We start from the raw sequence: 21496 nt of genomic DNA, 5'->3' as shown, positions 1-21496 counted from the left end.
ATGCACTTTCAAAACGCTGATAGCCCTGTAAATCTTTAACTGAACTAAGTCCATAATCAACCTTTTAACTCAACCAAGTTTGGAAACTGGTAGTCTGGGAAGTTCATTCATTTGGAAAAGTGGTAGCTGTCAAATCCACTCTTTAGTGCAAATATGAAGGGGAAACGGTCTCGCTTCCTCTCTCAATGCTTCCATTCCAGCTACCAGTTTCCAAACCCACAGTTTGACTATGTATCTACCGAATTATCTAATTTGTTCCAAGCATCAATTCATGCCATTTCAAGTTTTCAACTCGAGAAGAATTTTTTCCATAATCATCCCCCATAAGGCAAACCCATATCCATTGTTTCCGTAAGGTATGTTTGAATCACTGCCCCCTGCCCAAAATGGCCGGGGGGGGGGGGGGGGGGGGGGCGATTTTAACAAACGTTGGATGTGGTGGACGCTCGGAACAGCATCCGCCGCATCTTTAAAAACATGTTCTTTTTGTAACACCCCTCTCCCTGTTACAAAAAGAACAAGACGTGGGGAACGTTTAAAAAAAATGGGGGTAAGGGTCCCTCGACTCTCTCTCTCTCTCTCTCTCTCTCTCTCTCTCTCTCTCTCTCTCTCTCTCTCTCTCTCTCTCTCTTTGGCAGTCAGGGGTCACCGGTGCCAGGGTCATCGATGCCGGGGATGAGGCCGCCGTTGAGAGGTCGGCGAGGCGATGACCGGCCGGGGATGACGCTGCTGGCAAGGTTTCCCCTTTTCTTCATTTTTTCTTCTTTCTTCTTCTTCGTCTTTTGTTTTGGTTTGAATCAAATTTCTTTTTAGGGCATTTTTAGGTTTTCATATGTGAGGGTTTTCTTAAATTAGGGGTTTTTGTTTTATTTTCATAGATTAGGTTTTTGTTTGATTTTATTGATTAGGGTTTTAAGTTTTTTTTCTATTGATGTTTTTGGATATCATCCATAAGGCAGAAATCTCCTGAAAGGGCTCCGATCAGGGTTCCTAACCTTGGAGTTTTACACTGCCAGCATGACAACCGTAGGTATGACAGGCTTAGGCTACCAGGTCTTCGTGCTGGGTGCGGTTTCTTCATGTTATAAATTCAAAAAGGAAACGTTGAAGCTGAGTGTACTCGGGGGGCAGGGGGGACACCTCAACGATTTTAGCAACTTAAGGCCAGCCAAGTGTGGTTGGTTGGTGATGAGGGTTTCCCCTTGGATTATAATAAAAAAATAACAAAGCTATGGGAAAAAACCCAAAAGAGGGAAAAAAAAACACAAGTCGATTCACACAATTGCACTTGCTGGTGAAAGGTGGAAAGAAAACCCAAGATTTTTTTGGCGGGAGGGGGCTAACTACATTGCCTGCAACTTTCCACGACCTTTTTGTTAGCTTACTAGAAAAGCACCATTAGTTTCTCCAGAGAATAAAAACCTTAACTAATAAAAATACCAGATCAGATTTGATTTCTTGATAAATACTTCCCAATACAATTTGCAACCCCAAGAATGTGCACTAGTTTTTCACAAACCATCGGCTTACACGGTCACAGGTTATTCAACTCAGCAAATTTACAACACTAGCCAGCTCCACCCTGAGAAAATCTACACCCGCCTGAGACATATCATCACTGCTGCGGCCAAAAGAATGATTGGTGGTTTCCAAGCAGAAGACACAAACTTGGAGCACGGCATGTTAAACCGATGTTTCCATTTTGATCAACAGACAGCAGAACGACCGTATCCTGAAAGCTCGAAAAATCAGTCATCATCATCACCGTCTTGTTGGTCATCAGAAGCAACTCCACCCACTGCAACCATATGATCTCCCTCTGAGCCTTCAACCCTGCCCACACCAGCTGTATCGTCCTCAAAGTCTGCATTGTGCTGGTTTGCACTGTATTGGTGGTTTCTCCACCCTCTTCCCCGGTCAACAGACTGATCGTGTGAAAATGGATGTTCTCCCTCTTCTGCACAGGAAAACAGAGAAGTATCAGATTGTTAATGGTTTCTAAATTTTTCTTAATGCTTAATAAGAAAAATCAGAACAGTCAAGCCCACTACAACCTGACCCCAGTTGGGATAGGGGCGCAAATTACAGTGACGAGGAACAGACGGATTCCTTCACTGAAAATGAGTGTCACGTATTGCAAACTTCACCAATGTTGATTGGCCAAGAATATGGAAAAACTATAATTCAATCTCAAATATAACTTTGCACCAAGTGCTGATCATATTGCTTTCCTTGTTTCAGACAGAAGATAAAAAAATTAACAATAATACATGTGCCCGAAAAGACTAGCGAAAAAGGTACCTAAATAGAACCTAAATATCAAGCTGCATTATTTTGCTCCAGTTTAAACAAAAACAGGGCTTTTTCCTCACGGAAGAGAAGCTGGCACTCCTTCAACACATGTCAGAAAACAGCTTATGGGCCTTGTCATTCAAACCAGAGATATTAGTCATGTAATCATTTTACAACTCTAAAAAGGTATCATAAGTTTGTTCCATAATCAATTAAAAACGCTTTACAAGACTATGGAAACAGGGAACCTATAACCATACTAAGTTTGGTAAAACCAGAAAAAACACATCCCATAACAAAACTGATCAAGATCGTGGCAATAACAACTCCTTACAGTTTCAATTGCATAAGATAAGTCGGCAATATCATGATATAAAGAATGACATACGTAATCCTTAGTAAAAAATGTCAACATGAGCAGTTTTCTAGTGAATTGCAATCTTGCAAGGCACTAAGGCCTTACAAATGACAGGGTTATGCATATGATTTCCGTAGGGTCAACACCCCTTCCACCTTTCATCATCTCCCACCTTTCTTCCTTCCTACCTCTCCCTCCGTGTCTCAGCGAACATGTTAGGTGGAAAATGATAGGTATTGGAGAGTATGTTAGCACTGCCTCAGCCTTGTTCCAGTCACACTGCCAAAAATTGGTCCAGGTTGTGCCAAACAATTCCATCTAAATGACTGGGTAGAGAGACAGAAGGGAAATTGTAAAACCAAAAGAGAAAAAGATGATTATGTTGATAGATAATCCATAATTGGGGTAATAGTATTGATGGTCATGATGATAATATTTTGAGAGAAAAGACAGCGACACAAGGATGAAAATGGTGATTTTCTCTCAAAAGGAAAAAAGAGGATGATGATGATGATAATATTGAAGAAGATGATAACGATGATGAAGCTATAGAGGATATGATGATGATTATGGTGGTGGGGGACAAAAGAAAATGACAATGGTGATGATAACAATATTGTATATGAGAGAGAGAGTAAAATTTTTAGGTTAACCACTATGGCATCCAAACAAGTGCAAGCCCCATCACAGGAAAATTCCACAAGTGGCACATAATCTCCAAAAACAGAAATCTATAAATTCAAACAGAGACTACAATGTACAAACATTAATCGCCTTCCTGTTAATTGTACAAGAACATGTATAAAGCTAGAAATTCATTGAAAAAAAAATAAAGCTAGCAATTGCTCAATCAGTTAGACTAGGGGTGTGTTTGGATTAATGTGAATTCTCAGGAATGAGAATTCACATTTCCCCAAATGCAGTATTCTTCTGTTTGGTTCCTATATTTTTTCATGAAAGAGAATTCTAAATTTTTAGAATTCTCTTATTTAGAGTTCCCACCTAATTAGGTGGGAACCCTAATTTTCCACATCATCCTCTCTCGCTCTATTCCCCCTTCCCTCTCTCACTCCCCCCCCCCCCCAATCCTCTCTTTCCCCCTTCCCTCTGTCACTCTCCCTCCCTCCCCCATCCTCTCTACCACCGTCTCTCCTCACTCTCCCGACGCCTCTCTTCCCTCTATCACTCTCCCTCCATCTCTCCACCTCCTCTCTTTATCGCTCCCTTCATCTCTCCTACTCCTCTCTTTCTGGCTCCCTCCTTACCTCCCTCTCGCCAGGATGATCGAGAGGGCCTCTTGGTGGTTGATCTTGAATTCGAAGATGTCGATCTCGCAGAAAAAGGCAATGATCTGTGTCGACCAACCATCACAGGTGAGGCAATCAACGCCAATGCGTGATAGTGGTTCCGATGGGGAACTGCCAGAGGAAGCAGTTGAGGATGCACACCACCTTGAAGTCCCTCCAGCAGCCAAGGAACTCTGTGACGGCTGCGAATGACGTCGATTTGGGGTAAATAAAATAAAAGGGTGCTCTCTCTCTCTCTCTCTCTCTCTCTCTCTCTCTCTAGAGGCTTCGCTCCCTCTCCCCGTCGAAAACCCTTGTGGCTCTACTCAGACTCCGGCAACCTGACAAACGGCAAGAGGTTCCCCGACACTCTACACGTCCATTGCCAACTCAAGGAGGGAGACGACGAGCCCAAAGGTCTTTCTCTATAGCCGGAAAGGGCCGCCCATGGCCCCTTTTTCGGCCACCGCTTGGCATTTACTTTTTTTTCATTTATTTAAAAAAAAAAACTGTTTTTCCTTATTTTTCTGATTTTTTGGTATTTTCTGATTTTTTAAATATGGAAAAACAGATGAACCCAGATCGTTGCAGCAGGGATGTCAATGACTGTGTGGTAAGAAAATGTTTTTTTCTTTTTTATTGTATATTGCAAAACAAATATGAAATTAGAAAAAGACTTTTCAATAGAATTTGAGCATGCTTGGGTCATCCAAACAAGAGAATTCTTAAGATTAAGAATTCCCTTTCTTCACATTTCTATGGAATAAGAATTCTCCTTCCGAGAGAATTCTTCTCAAGTAAATCCAAACGCACCCTAGAAAGAAAACAAATAGCTCGATTGTACAAAGTGCAAAAAGCAAGGCTTTTACCACTTTCACCATCTGATGCATCTTCCAGTCTAGAAATGTTTGAGATGGCATCAAGCAGTGTTTGTTCATGCTCCTGCCAATAGAAAACGAATACTTATATGTTGTAGAATAACAATCACAAAAATGTCCAGTCAAAATGACAGCTCTTACTTTCAGCAATTTCTTTGCTTTCTCCAACTCTGCAGGATCGAGATGGCTTCCATGGAAGATTCTTTCCACCTATTCAATCCATGAGAAAAATACTTTACATTTGAATCTCAAAACATAGAGGAAATATGCTGGGATATACCTCCTTAATTAGAGATTCTGTGTGCAGTATTTCTATTTTATCAGGGCCTTTTTTTCCAATGCCATTCTGAGATGGAGTAAACTCTTGCCTAGAATGGCTCTTTAGAGCACCCCTTCCTCTGCCTACTACAACAGAGCCACCACGAGACATGGATTTCTTAATTCCACATCCTGGTCCTCCACGACCTCGACGAGAGATACAGGGATCCCTGTCTTCCCATAGGATGTCCTCAGGGGATATCTGCCATTTCATAAATAAATCGATATGTGCAACAGAAGAAACAGTTAATGTTAGAAAGGGAATTCATTATATTAGTGTGTGTGTGTGTGCATGCACGCTTGCATGTGTGTAACACATACAGCACAGCTTATTAAAGCATCATGAATAAAGCTCCTTCTAATGATTGTTCTGCTCTTTCCATTCAAAGTGTTTGTTCCTCCTACTGAGTATGGTAGCCCCATAAAAGCAAATCACTGAAGAAAGTGTATAAACGCATTGCTACATGCGCCTCTACAACTGGCAGCAAATTTTCAAAAAAGTACGTACAGTTAGCAAATTTGTAAACACAAAATAACGAGTATGGGGAATAATGAATGTGAACGTGCACACACAAAGCTCAAAAATTCCCGAATACTAAGAAGCTCGGGCCTCGGGACTATTTTTTGGGACAAGGCTAAGTGAATGTGATTTCCTTTTTCAAATTCATTTGAAGCTGTCTTTGTTTGGTCAAGCAACTTGAACATTAAGATGTAATTCTTTTACAGCATCATTCAAATTCGCTTCTTTTCCGTAGCTTTCAGAGGTGGGCCACGTAAGGCAGGGTGGTCGTGAGGCCCCACCCAAGATTTTCCTCGCTTTCGCGAGGGTTCCTCATCATAAAAAAGGGCAATTCTTTTACAGCTTATGCGGCTGAAATTCTTCATGAACTTTATTTGTTCATTGTTTGGCTTTTTCTTCTTTACAAAGAGCCCACGACTAATTAAATTAATGTAATAATAGTGCAACAAGAATTGCAAGTGATATTTAAAGAGAAAGTTAAGCACACGTATGCCAAATTTCAGATTGAGTCCATTGACTGGACCAATTTTGTCCATTTATGAATTCAGCCAAGACTATGATCAACTTTATCAAAGGGCCTTTTTTTAAGTCTAACAGGATTCAATAACTAGTCAGGTGCAGTCAACAAGCACTCCACCAAAATTCGTCCAAATTTTGGATTCAACCAATGTTGAAATCGTTCAATTTTGTACAAGCATTTTGAATCCTTTAAGTTTTGACTATGATCAACTTCATCAAAGGGATTTTCTTTTAAATTCCAACAGGATTCACAAACTGGTCAGGTGCAGTCAACAAGCACTCCAACTAAATTCGTCTAAATTTTGGATTCGGCGGATGTTGAAACTTGTTCAATTTTTTACAAGCACATTGAATCTTTTAGGTTTTTTCAAACACTTAATAAAATAACTTCTTGACTTTAAAAATTGCACATATTTGAACCGCTTTTTGAAAAAGTGAGAATAAGGCTGCTAACATGAGTAGAGAAATGCCTCCAAATTACCATGTGCAGGCAGAATAAAAGAGCCTTACCTCTTTGAGATTGACCCACTCCCATGTCTCCCTTTTTGTATTTATATCATAAACTAGAGCATGCCGACCCTAAAAATGATGGTAGATTAGCCATGTCAAACAACCAGATGCACTGCATTGGCTTATTGCAGTATGGATCAATCAACAACAAACCTCCTTATAATCAGTGATGACAGCCTCATAAAAGTTGTTATCTTCAGGCCACCTCGTCATCACTTTCCGGCCAATCAGAGGATCAACCGAAGCAGCCTCAGCAGGTTCATTAGCAACAAGAGCACCAGATGAACCACGGTTTGCAGCTTGACCCCCACCAGATGGACCACTAGAAGGGTACAGTGCCGACTTCATTGAGTTTACACCAACCATTGTATGACCCTATTATGAAAAAGAAAGGAAAACAAAGGTGTTACCCTTAACAATCTTGCACTGGTGTTACTGTTCAAAACTCTAACTTACAGATTTAGGCTTCTTGCCCCTGGCTCCTACCGCAGCTCCACGTTTTGACGCTGATGAGGATGGCCGCAAGGGTGCAGCAACAGATCGAGGGTGCACTGCAGGTGATGGAGCTCCTAAAGAGAGAGAAGCCACTGAATGAGAGGTCTTCTGTTTCTTCCTGGACGCTGACACTGTAGGACTAGGTAAAGGTTCATGACCAGGTTGTGAAGCACTGTGCATGCTATGTTGGATGCCTCCTGCTTGCCTCCACTCCCTAATGTCATTTTCCCAAACAGTTATGGTGGTTGTAGTAACAAATGGTCAACATAAAATAAGCTGATGAAATATCAAATCACAGATCAAATCATATGGAGGGAACACATAAACCCAAAGCACTAAAACAACAAACTGGAACACAACTCATTTTATGACGGCTCAGGTTAGCTCAGCCTAAAAATAGGTTGATCCAATACAGAGACCAGTTCTGGTGAAGCCATGCTGCCTGCTTGCATGGCTTTCTGAACTTGATAAGCACACCTAGTGAGTCAAAGATTGTTCAACCACCAATGGCAAGTCCAATTGAAAGGTTTTCAGCACTATTATTCATCAAAATAGCACAATGACAAAGAAAGACCTTATTCTCCTGATCATATCATCTGCATTAACCCGCCCAAGAAGTTCTCTATGTTCGTCATCAGGTACTCTCAATTCTTTCCGCAGACCTGTCATTAACTCCTCCTTTTCCTAAAAGAAACCATCAATTTACATGTTAGCAAAGAAAATGGGGACCTGTAACATGTCAAGAATGAATTCAGAAAAATACCCAAGTGATGACATCAGCCTGGGCCTTAAAAGCCCTTAAAACTGAACAGTATGCTTCTTGTTCCAGCCAGTGGATCTCACTCTCCATGTCATTTTGCATTCTGTTATAAGGTAAATTACCCACAACAGCAGCTCTACCATTTCCAGCAACACGTGCTCCTCTTGTTAATCTGTTTTGATGAGAAGGAGGAAGATCATCATCCGTGCCTGTATCCATTTCAAGAAGCAACAACAGGTGAGCCCAAAGAGCACGATGTGTGCCTTGAACAAAGAACCAAACTCTCGTACTAGTTTGGTTCCAAATTTATATATTGATGCCAGCGAAAAGGAAAACATCCAAAAACAAAGAAAAGATGTCACAACAAATCATATCTTTTATGTGCCTGGATTTCTTTCCAAGAGCAACAAACTCATCAGACCCAATACATGCTGATTCCTCTGAAGAGGAGGTCATAATCGAAGCAATTTTCATTCAAGATGATTGCCACATTACAGCAGGCCATACATACAAGAACAAAACACTGGACTTATCCTAACCTCTGACAATTTATTAATAACTTTACATAAATGATAAAGAAAATTCTAGAAAGAAAGGGAAATAGTTGGAAAAATAAAATTTGCACTCCCCCTCGTGCTCGAGGAATCAACACAAAGCATCAAGAATTTGTAAAGAAGTGAAACCAACAAGCAGAACTCACCTTGATAGATAAATCTGTGATCTGCTCTGCACTAGAATATAACAGAGTGAAACAGGTCTTAAGTCAACTAAGCAATCCTACCTCCCAAAATAACAGTCGATGTCAATGTGGTTAGTCCTCTCATGGAACTCCAGGTTTTTAGCAGTCTATGTAGTCACTTAAAGCACACCCTTTCAAAAATATTTATTGCAACCCAATTTTTGTTTTGGTTTCTAAGTGAAGACAAGACATCACCTAGACACTGCCGCCTAGTGCTTTAACTACATATTCAGTTAAAGACTTCAAATTTCCATATCATTCAAAAGTGTGCAAAGCCATACGATATCCACAGTTTTATGAGCCATAGCTATTCTCAACCCCTATAGTGGACTTGACATCTATAGAGGACTAAGTCAACACAAAAATCAGATCTTTTATCAACCAAAAGATCCTCCTAAGTTTGAATCTATGCAAGTGCCACTGCAAGTTTTGAAGATCAAAATAATATGGCATGATCCATAATCACCAGAGTATATCACATCACACACAAAAACAGCTACTGATTGACGACCAACAAAATGAATTCATATGCAATACTTGTCTGAAGATGACCAAGCACTATGTAGTCAAAACATGCATACATGAATAGGGAGTCAGGGACACAAAGTCCCATATATATACAAGATAGAGAGAGGGGAGAGGGACCAACTAGACATTGGGGAGATCCCAACAGCTAGAATATCAAGCCACTAGCTGGCCAAAATGACCAGTATACCCATGGTCAAATAAATAAAATACAAAAAACAAAAAATCCTAAATACAATCTAGTAATAAAAATAATCAAATGCATACATATATAGTAAATATAAAATACACGCACACACACACACACACACACACACACACACACACACACACACACACATATATATATATATATGTGTGTGTGTGTGTGTGTGTGTAGAGAAATGGGTAGGTGCAAAATTGATACGTGCTAAATAGGTTTGTCTGCCCTTTCGGTGTTTTTTTTGCAGTTTCAACCTCATAAATGTGTCGGGCATGGTCGATTTATGAGGAATCTACACCTGGATCATGTGTTTTCGATGAAAAAACTGATATTTGGAGCCTCAAAAATTTACAAAGATTTTGGACCGTTGATTTTTCGAACCTTATAAAAACCCACCCATGTGTCGGAATCGAACACTTCAAGAGCTGATCCCTATAAAATCAAGTACATAGATCACATTTGTATGGTCAGAATTTAAAAATAAAATGAAAAACACCCTGAAAAACTCATTTAGCACCTATCATTTCGCACCTACCCATTACTCTATACATATTTGTGTATATATATAAGCATACATCTCTTAACACTAGATCCTAGGGATACAAATTGATTGGTTTTGGTTGAACCTCAAATATGAATCCGATACTTTATTTTTCGATACAGATCCTTAAAAAGAAGATCTGAATGTCCACTTTGATAACAAATTGAATTATTTTTGTTCCAAATCGAGTTCGAATTAGTAGTTCATGTCAGATCTATATCTGGATTCAGATCAAATACAAAATTTTTGTACTTTCAGATGTCAAAGCTTGTCTTCAGTCTTCTTTTTATCAATTCAGTATTAACATATATGTTTTGAATCTAGATTCAACCCTACCTCATCAGATATCATCTGGATCCAAAACCGAACTTAGATCAGTTGAATACAATTTGAACCCAGTTTCAGATCAAACATGAAACAGCCTGTATTTGATCCATGAGCAACCTAAATGTTACCCCATGGGTCCCACATGGATGTATCTAAATTTAACCTGGATCCACTTTTTCCCACTTGGATTCGACCAACATCAGACACAGATCTAAATCAGAGTAGAGATAGGCCTGATTAAGTATGTTGCAGGTCCAACTGGACCAACCAGAGACATAAAGGACTGCACCTGCTTGACTCAAATTTACCTATATGATACCATGCCAAATCAAACTTGATCCATCATATGCAGCCTATATTAACAAGGACACTTCAATCTCAATCCAATCCACATGGTCCTAAGTTCCTAACCCAACTAGGCCCAACCTAGTGCTGACACAAGACACCTGACTGGAACCGGTCCAATTGGATACAACTCAGACCACTTCAGTATAACCAAGATCTAATGATACCACTACAGATCCCACTTAAACCTACTAAGGCCAGTAATGATTAAACACAAAGCAGATACAAGTCCACTTGGGTCCATCTTGGGCTAGCTTTGGTCAGGCTCAATCTATTTATTTATGTATATACCAGACACATCTACAAACTGCAGTATGCCATCCAAACAACTTTTATTTACATTTGCAAATAATATCTAATGGCACCACCACAAGTCCAACTTAAACCTACTAGGGCCAGTAATGATTAAACACAAAGCAGATATAAGTACATTTGGATCCATCTTGGGCTAGACTTGGTCAGACTCAATATATTCATTTACGCATATACAGACAGGCATCTATAAACTGCATTATGCCATCCAAACAACTTTTATTTACATTTGCAAATAATAGACATGGCCATAAAACAGACCTAACTACAAGTTTATCGTTTGTTAACCTTTGCATTTATTCTTTAAAGACAATAAAGACAAATTCATCAAATACAGCTATAAAGTTAGGATAGACTACCCTTTTAAGACTATAAGACCACAAGTATGTACAACATGCATTGGAAGCAGAAGACTCCAAATGTGCTTTTCTTGTCTCAGATGGTTGCTAGGATCTGTATATGTGATGATGATGATGATGATATAACATGTTATGATGATGATGATGATATAACATGATAGGTGTGCCCAACATTGTGAAGATTGCTTTTTGAATGTTTTCTAGACAATTTATAGATTTCCAATTACATTTGGCTCCTTGCATTTTAACCACAAAAACAGTACTCAATTGAACCAGAGCAGGGAGAAAACACTTCAATGGCGTCATTTACGAGCAAAAAACACAACCCAATAGCATAGTAAAGAACCCTAAATAAGATGAAAGCAAAGTCAGCATAAAGATGCATAATCAATAAATAAACTCACCAAATAAATGGAACACATGATACAATAGAAACACATATGAAGTATTAAAAATCCCAAGCAAACTTGTTCCATGACAAGGCAAGCACTAGCAAACAGAAAGCAAAATAATTTAGATTCCACTAAACTCGTTCCTTTTTTATCAATTTGCTCCTCACAAATTATATTCCAGTAATTTCCTTGTTGGAGGTGCAAAAACCTTTCCTTTTATTAATGAAATAAACCTTTAAAAGATGTATTCTGGTATTTTCCTTCCTCTCAAAGTCAGTATCCTATGAAGCACAAAATGACAAGTTTAGGCAATATCCACTTTAATTAGGACAATAAATCCAAGCTCTCCAATAAGAACTAACTTGCACACCAAATTTTTCTCTCAGAACATTGCTTCAACGCAAAAGCATTGACATATGAAGTGTTTGCATTGACCTGATAAGTTTCAGCAGCTCATTTCATGCAACCAAAAATGTTTTGCTTCGCTGCACCACAATCCACAGCAAAAGTTGGATCATATGGTGCTGTAATGGCTGCGTATTGTTCTGTTTCATCTTGTTCGTATTGATCCTTGCAAAACTCAGCAGTACACCCTCTTATACCAGATAGCTGACACACTATTCCAGTTCCACTAAAATTGGCATAAGTGTTATTGTTCACATACCCAGAATTAAATTGACTAACATTATTAAAATTACATCCCAGATTTAGATTGCGTACATTGGGATTAGGGAGAAAACCATGGCCAGAATCATTACACAATCCTTGATTTCTAACCCTGACCAGCATCATTACACAATCCTTGATTTCTACCATGAAATCTTTCTCTTCCTCAACCCCTTCCTCCTCCGACTGTCATATTGTTGTTATTTGTAATCAACACTTCATTCGAATTGTTTTTCGACCTCTTGAAAAAATTAGCTCCATGATGTAATAGAAGAAGTCAAAGCTTTGCAAATGTTGGGTACTCTGGCCTTACTGACAGACATAGAGAAGTTCTTATAGACATCACCTAATCCACGTAGAGCATACTATACTATGTCATACTCATTGACTGAATGCCCAATCATCTCCAAGTGATCATAAATATTCTTAAGATAAGTCAAATAATCTGATACTAACTTATTTTCTTTCTTCGAGTCAAGTAAAGCTTGTATTAAGTGCATAACTATCTACTCAAGATTGACTTGTAAAATGGCAAATTTCACCAACCAAAATTAAGGGTTACCAATCCAACCTAGATCTACCCATGTTCCTCTGTTAGTTATGGTTCATAATTCATAAAGAATATTGAGGTTTCAGATGAAATCGAGATACATTCTTAAAATCCAAGATTTCATGAACCCCATGATTCTGTGTGTCCAAGATTATATGATCCCCATTTCAAAATCCTGGATCCAAATGGGCCGTAAGGGAAACAAAAGATCAAAGAGAACAGATCTCATCAACAGCTTGATGTTTCTTAGAACCAATGTCACAAATCTCGCTCTTGGAAAAATAACGAAGGATAATCTGATTATATTTTAAAAAATATGGTTTTAATCAAGAAAACTCTAGAAAAATATTGGCATATATACAATTTCTTGGAAAATCACGAGGGATAATCTCATTATATTTTTAAAAAATCTGGTTTTAATCAAGAAAATATCGACATATATAAAATTTCAAGAAATATACATAAAGATATATACAGAAATATGCAATATAAAGAATATCAGGAAATCTACCTTTATCGCATTAATATCATGATAAAAACACTTTTCAAGATAAGTGTCATTAAAAAGAATCACATTTTCTCAATATTATAGTAGCTTCCGAAAATATTGCAATAGAATCACAACATTTTCAAAATATCAGTGATCGGCCAATGATTCTTTTATCAACCAAGTAAAAAGGCAAGATTTATTGTGGAAAAAAAAAAGGAAACCCTAGAAAGTCTAGCATCGGGTTTGGTCTGACACGAGGTTCTAGGTGTTTTTCTTGTTGTGATGCATTTGAGAAAACTAATGGATTTAGATAATTTTTCTCCGCCGGTACAGTAGAATTGGCACTTTGCCATGGTAAAAAATAAGATACATAAAGCCTGTTAAGAACCAAATGGCATAAACCTGAAAGCCTGTTAAGAACCACTTCTGTTCAGCATATACTATTAGGCAAAAGATGTCAGGCATTATTTCATGATTGTCAAGTTCATAAGAATTTACTCATGATGCAGTCAACTCGAAGATGTAAAGCTGAAATAAGCAGATGAATGATATGACAAAACCAGGAATCTCAACAAAAGATAACACAATCATTGGCAGAAAAGTCAATGTTGAATATGGACTACATTTGAGCTTAATCTAAGGCTCAAATGCTAGGGTTGAGCAGGAAACATTGACAAAATTTGACTTGGCCAATTGTCTTAAGGTTATTGAGTAAACAGGCTTATTTGGCTCAATTGTCAGGTGTATATGTTAAATAAAAGTGATGTCTTCGGCACATTCTTGCATTCTAAACCAACACATTAAATATATGCTGTCAAATGTAAAGAAGTAAAAGCACTTTTAACAAAGTAACCCACATGTTTTCTGCAATTTCCAAACACCACTTGCTTTTGTACATTTGACAGCATGCCGCAAATGGCGTGATATAAAAATTTGACATACCATCAATATATAACTAAATGTCATCACCTCCAAACAATTCTAAACGGTTATTAACAGATTGTCTATGAAGTTGGACAAATTGAGAAAATCAACCAGTTAATCTTACAAAATATTGCTTAGTTTCAATTTCAAGTACCATTACACAAAAAATGTTATAGTAGGTGTAAAAGATCCCCACCACTCCACAGTGAATAGTAGGAAAAACAGCTAGCAACTGAGACAATCATGCATCAACATCTTTTTGTTGCATCCTTCTCATGCACGGTTTCAATCATGTACAATGAAAATTTTATCATTGCCTAAACGAACGCTGAGTCGAGGACCTTTTAAAATAAAAATAGCATGATAAAAGATATGTTGGTTGATCTAAGATGTAAGCATGTATATTTTTGTTCCCTGTCCTTCTATGCATCATCTTGATCATATATACAGGAAATCTAATGCTTCTCAAAATGACTTCATGTCAACGATCCAAACATGAAAACAATTGTGGGGAGAAAACTTCAGCTGTCTACAGTGCATGTACATTGTAAATTTGTTTACATATGTTTATATTTTGTTATTTGTTTCAGTAAATTAATTGGTAGAATCTGGCGTACTAGATAGCAGGCACCAACTTCTACACCCCAAAATTAAAAGATTATCAAGCATATTGGACCCACCAGATGCAATCAACATGGCCCATTTAGTACAACTACAGACAGATCAAGGAAACTGGACATTTAGACTTTGAATTGCTTTCTCGAGAATGACAATAAAGATACAGATTGTACCGAAATATCATAGTAACAGAAAAAGGATCTTCACACCTGAAATAATCTACACCTAAATCACATGGACTCGTCATTTAGGCCGTCGCACCCACGTCCCGTGTTGCAGGTTCATCACCCAGTGTGGCAAATCTCAAAATTTTCCGCACCGGGTGCAGTCAAATATCTCTGGGAGCAGTCAACCTACATCCAGGGTTATATTTGTCCAAAATGGACAAAGTCAACTTTAACCGGGTCCATTCGTCAAAAAAATTGAGGTTAGGGAACGATCGCAACCCCCTCCTCTTCCGCCGACAGCAACAATAAAATAGGTACATCTCTCTCTCTTCTTCCTTCTCCTCGTCTTTCTTCTTCTTCCTCCTCTCTTTCTTCTTCTTCCTTCTCCTCCTCCTCTTGTTTTTCTTCTTCTTCATTTTCGTCCTCCCTCTACCATCTCCTCCTCTCTTTCTTCTTCTTATTCCTTCTCCTCCCCTTCCTCCTCCGCCAATCTTTCTTCTTCCTTCTCCTTCTCCCTCTCCCTTGGCCGCCTCCTCTTCTCTGGATTCTTCTTATTCCTTCTCCTCCCTCCTCTGCCTCCTCCACTCAATCTTCTTCTTCTTCTCTTTTTTCTTCTTCCTTCTCCTCCTTCCTCCACCCCTCGTTAGAACAAGGGCCGAACCCCGGCCTGCCGGGTTCGGCTCTGGTGAACTCAAGCCCGGATTCAACAGAACCAAACCCAAACCTGCTCCAAAAGAAGCTCTGGTGAACCAACAATCTATAATATTCAGGTTGATTTAATTGTGGTGTTATTTTTTATTGGTGAGGAATAGCAGTTATAGATTGTTAATTTAATTTATTGCATGAATTTATGCATGATAAATTGATGATATGATAATTATTTTTTGTTTCATTAGTGTTAACTTATAACTATTAAAAATTATACATATAAACCTTCCCTGCACCCAAGTTTTTTTAAAGTGTCGCATCTGCACTTGTATCCGCACCCGCATCTATGTGACATAGATCTACACAAAGCGTGCTTGGTATTAAATGAACCATGATAACCACATTTATGGGATATGATGCTTAATAATACATGAATGTATGACTTTATACTAGACTACCAACACTTCCAACTACTAGATAAATAGTCTATATTTTGTCCATATATGAATATAACAAATCCATGTGATATGAAAAAGCAAATGGTTTGAATCAATAGTCACAAGAACTTTTCAAACTCTGCTATGAGACAAGCTGAAAAGGAGAAAAAGTAGAAGACTAATGTCAAAAGAAAAGGATTAAAAGTTTAAGGCCAAAAATTGCCTACAGTATATATTTCATTTGGTTGTTAAGAACGAATGCCTCACATACTCTAAATACCTCAGGAATTCCCCCGCTACTAGACCAGCCTAATATAGTTGTACCTTGAACCAAGGTTATAAGTAGTGTATCGTTACTTGTATTGGTCATGCCAATAGTAACACTGTAGTGTATTGTATCGTAATGTAAATGTATCGGAAATTTTTAATAAAAACTTTTTAAAAATTCAAAATAATCAAGAAAAATCAGAAAAAAATAGTAAAAATTCTAAAAAAATCATATCACATCAAATAATGATGAATTGCACAAAATACAACCATAAGATGACATATGAAGAATTTATGTCTCTATGAGCTGCATAAGACATCATCAAACATCAACTATCCCACAAGAACAATGCAAAATATTAAATACCTTGCAATTAAGAACATGCCACAAGACTCATACTTCATACTACATAAACAAAAATATTATGACAATAGTTGCACTCAATTTTCAATAGGTTTTCACTCATTACTTCAGTACCCCATTGCTATATCAGATCATTTGATGCCATCTTTATTAGAGGAGTGTGGAGCCTGATTTCTACCTTCATATAAATCTTCCATTTTTGCGGATCCAACTTCGCGGTAAGTGGATGGGGGCTGTAGGGGGGCAGCATCTCTGGCCTCTAGACAAATGGAGAAGTTGTCCCTCAAAAGGTATTTAAAACCCAAAATGAAAAAATAAGAATTTTTGGTCTTTTTAAAGTGCGCCGAAGGTGTATCGTATAATACAACACGATACAGAGGTTTATCATACAATACACCCCATACGGGTATGATATACACTTGTATCGCGATACGAATGTGTATCGTAAACCACAAAAGTAATAACATGTATCATACCATATTGTACGATACAGCACAATACAAAAACCTTGCCTTGAACTGCACCAGAATCTTCCTGGAATGAACTAAAACCATGATATAGTATAAAAACCTTTCAGTAGACATCTTCAATACATGTCATACCATATAGGGAATGGAGAAGTTCAGAGCATATAGCTCAATAATGTCATCAATTTAGCATAACCAACAACTTCAAGAATAAGTAATAGGAAGTATCAGGGTGATTCAAAGCCTTTTTATTCTCAATTTTGCAGCAGAAGATGCTAGCTTAACAATCAATAGGAGAGTTAGATCATCATGATGGTTGACATCCAAAGGTGCTACGAAGCCAGCAATCCTCTAGCACAACATAAGATGGAACTCAAAAAAATGAAGAGCATAAAGTTGATACATATTGTAGTTGTACGGATATTAATCCTAGAGAATCATGATATGCATACTGGGGGTGCATTGGTGTGGACACCAATAGGGTGTACCCAAACCTCTGAAATAGATAGTCACCGGATTAGGGTACGGGTTCTATTTTGATGGGTCAAGAAAAAAGAAATCTCAAACCCAGACCCATAAAATTTAAAGATCTTACATTCAACTAAAAGTACATATAAAATACTTAGGTCAAGCCGAATCAGGTCAGACATCTAATAAAAATCATAACCCAAAACCAACCCGCATGATATTACTCAAGTTTGGTTTGGGTTGACCCAAATGTTATCTAAGTCAACATTTCATATGCTTATACCCAGGTATTTGGGTTTGTGTCGAATCGGGTAGCCACACAAACCCAACCCATTGTCAGCGCTAGGCAGAAGCTTGGGAAGGCGGTGAGTCTCTAAAAAGATTCTCTGAAATGCCTCCTGGCAGACTGTGAATACAAGTGTTCTGTTTACCCAATGTTACATGGTTCCTTTCCAGCAACTAGGTCTTGTGAGGACTGCAGCTATATGCTAGTAGTAGAGGTGTTTCTATTGGCCCCCACTAAAGAAGGTGATAAAAACACCTTTGGACTATAAGGCATAGCAGTGAAAGCATGAGATTGAGTTTTTCTGAACACTTCTTTGCAAAATGTGAGTTTGGTATCTCACAGCACTTTTTGTTCATGCTCCAATTTTGATAAGTTTAATGGTTCCTTATAATGTTACCAGGCAAGTTACACCTTTGGACTATAAGGCATAGCAGTGCAAGCATGAGATTGAGTTTTTCTGAACACTTCTTTGCAAAATGTGAGTTTGGTATCTCACAGCACTTTTTGTTCATGCTCCAATTTTGATAAGTTTAATGGTTCCTTATAATGTTACCAGGCAAGTTATACACCTCAAAAGGATCGTGGATGGACATGACTGCAGAATTGGCTACAGCAAAAAGGATGTGGCTTTTGAAGACCGCTCTTATTCACAGTGTGTAGAGTTATCTTGAAAAGCATTCAGGAGCAGAGAGATGACTCAGCAGAGGGTCCCTACAGTATATTATTATATGCTTTCATTGGATAACGTAATGTCATCCACCAGCCATTAATATATTAATCAATTGTTATACTGCTTTGTTATAACTCAGTCTTCTATTCAAATTGGTGTTGAAAAGAAATTCTCATAATCTTCTACAATTGTGTAGTTTTCCTACAGAACTTCAGTTTTTTTTTACGGCAGTACTGATCTTTGTACCGACCTCATACATGACAGCAAGCACACCACAACAAGTTCCATCTACGGTTTTCAGGCTTCCTAGTATACTTTTAATAATCATGAATTCTCCATTACAAGATGTGCTAAAGAAACAGTTATATGACCACGAGCACCATTTACCATTCATATAAAAGTAACCCACCAGACAAAAAAATTGCCGCAAATGTACCTAAATTAACACTACCACCATACGAAATTTTAAAGAACAGCCATCACGTTGTCTCCATCAACCAATCAGAGCAAAGAAACCGAAAGACGCACAAGAAACCATTTATTTCCTCGACGAAATACACACACCGAACCTCCACCGCTTGCCTCCTAACTAATAAGCACGCACTGTGACTCAGACCTCCAAAAACCTCATTTTTTCACATGAAAACTCCTCACAGGCTCTAATACTGACCAAAAGCAGTGTAAGAAGGAAGCCCCTAATCTCAGCTCAAAATCGACAAGCATTACTATCCTCCATATTCTCTCCGCGAACCCCTTCACAACGAAGAAAGCAACAAAAAAAAGCTAAAATCGATCCCCAAAACCTCCCGTAATCACATAACCAGCAGATCTTCCCCAAAACCCTAGCCTTCCCCAACCAAAGCAAACACTAACAGCACCAACAATCCGCCACCGAAACCCGGAAAAGAAACAGAAGTCAACAAACAGAGTTCTCCGTTCTCAAGGGACAAAACACCCAAAAACAACCAAGAACCGCGAACCAAAAGAAAGGGGAAAGAAAGAATGTGAATCGAGGGGGGGGGGGCACTCACCGCTGCTATCCGAGGGGCCATAGTCCATCGTTCTCACCTCCGCCTAGCTCCTCCGCCGCATAAAAACCCTAGGAACAGCTCCAGACTCCTCGGGACGAGCCTCTCGGGGATCATGCGCGCCTGGGACTAGCATTCTCCCTTCCAATCATGGGAATTCCACCGCGGAAAGAAGGCGAACGAAAGAAAACCCTAGAAATAGGAAGCGAGGAAGCGGAGAGAAGCGAAAGAAGGGATCTTGGAGGGGTCTTGGGGTCGATTCGGGCGGTCGAATGGAAGCGAATTCACGTTAGAGAGAGAGGGCGCGAAGGAGGGACTCTAAGGGCGTTTTTATAGAGGCTCGGTGTGTCAACGGGCCTGGTTTATCCGGACCCAACCCGAACCAAACCCTATAGGGTCCGGGTATGGTGATAAATATGAAGACCCGATTAAGACTCGGATCCGGACTCGAAAGTCCGATTAATACATGGACCCGGTTATAGTTTGTGAAATTTTACACCAGACCCAGACCTGACCCGAGTTCCAATTAAGACCCGCAATTTTCAATGTAAAAATGATAAAAAAATATAGTTTTATCCGGTATGATCCGGGTTTGGTTCATGTAGTTCTTGTTGGTCCGGGTATGATTTTTCTTATAGTGGACCCGATTAGACCCAGGTCTGAACCCGATATCATACCCAAAAAACTAGTCCAAGTCTGGTTCCACCTGGGTCCGAACCAAACCTGACCCGTTGACACCCTTAGTTGGAGGGTTCCAGTATGTGTTGTTGAGTTAACGGGTGTGGGGTGATCCGTTTGGTTTCAGACTTCTTTTGGGCCCTCTCCCCGCTTGGATGCACGTCCGTGCCTTGTCCAGTGTGCTTTCTATAATGTCACAATGATACATAGATAGACGAGGACACGCAACACATTTTTGAGTTGCAAGTTCAATATCTTTTTTGAAAAATAGAACATGAGGGTACGAAATTCTTCAAGTTATTAGGCAATAATTTTTTTTTTAATATTTAAATATGTACCTTTTGTATATTATTAAAAAACAATTAAATGTTATTAAAATAATATTTGTGTATGTCCATGTTTGAATCATTATGTCACTTGGGACACACAAAACAAATTTAGAAAATGAACATATTGTACGGGTAATTTGACGTGATTCCCTAAAAACTCTACAATTTTTAGATATTCTATTGATGTCTAAAATCGTAAATATCAAACATCGGTAGAACACTTTTATCCTTTGCAACTGCGAATTTAGGCATTTTTTGAATAAAATTGTATCGTCCGTCGAATATGTACACCACCACTTAAATCCAGAATTGCGGGTCTTTTATACGAATTTAGACCTCGCAAACTCATATAAATTTATTTGTGAAATCTTGGTGAAACTGAAATCACCAAAATCGCAAATATCATAATTTTTTTGCATATGTCATAGACTTTCTCATATATCATACTCTTTCACATATATTTCATATTTCACAAAAACATATTTGCAAAAATTTCTGCCATTAATTTTGTAAATAGATTATTTTTCACATATATTGAACGCTCTCGCATGAAGTTATTTGTGAATCTTCATATATCACAAATATAGTACTTACATAGTTGCAAAATTATGACAAATATGCAAAAATGTTAACTTTTTGGAAATTTCTCAAATCATATATAAACCAAGGGTGAATTTTTGCATATAACAAACCAAATAACGGCGAATATAAGCAAATAGATATTCAAAACAATTAAACAATCAAATGATTTGAAAACATAT

At 38.4% G+C, this 21496-nt stretch overlaps 1 protein-coding gene across 3 annotated transcripts; it reads right to left on the bottom strand.

The window, feature by feature from the left end:
* Positions 1 to 1428: 1428 nt before the first annotated feature.
* LOC149829000 (protein EMSY-LIKE 3-like) lies at positions 1429 to 20028 on the bottom strand. 3 transcript variants are annotated; one of them, XM_090017859.1, is made up of 10 exons: positions 19732 to 20028; positions 7940 to 8145; positions 7751 to 7860; positions 7138 to 7390; positions 6835 to 7056; positions 6682 to 6750; positions 5095 to 5334; positions 4956 to 5024; positions 4806 to 4878; positions 1429 to 1957 (listed from the first exon to the last, which is right to left on the bottom strand). In XM_090017859.1, the coding sequence occupies exons 1-10, from the start codon at positions 19757 to 19759 to the stop codon at positions 1749 to 1751; spliced, it is 1479 nt and encodes a 492-aa protein (XP_089873985.1). In that variant the 5' UTR covers positions 19760 to 20028; the 3' UTR covers positions 1429 to 1748. The 3 variants fall into 3 exon arrangements, with proteins under 3 accessions (XP_089873985.1, XP_089873986.1, XP_089873987.1); XM_090017860.1 differs by having other exon boundaries at positions 7168 to 7390; XM_090017861.1 differs by lacking the exon at positions 1429 to 1957 and adding an exon at positions 2354 to 2391.
* Positions 20029 to 21496: the final 1468 nt, after the last annotated feature.

Source organism: Nuphar pumila, chromosome 9 (assembly GCF_984573655.1).
Source record: "Nuphar pumila chromosome 9, dmNupPumi1.hap1.1, whole genome shotgun sequence".
In the NCBI taxonomy this organism is placed as follows: Eukaryota; Viridiplantae; Streptophyta; class Magnoliopsida; order Nymphaeales; family Nymphaeaceae; genus Nuphar; species Nuphar pumila.
This window is presented reverse-complemented; position numbering and strand designations above follow the sequence as displayed.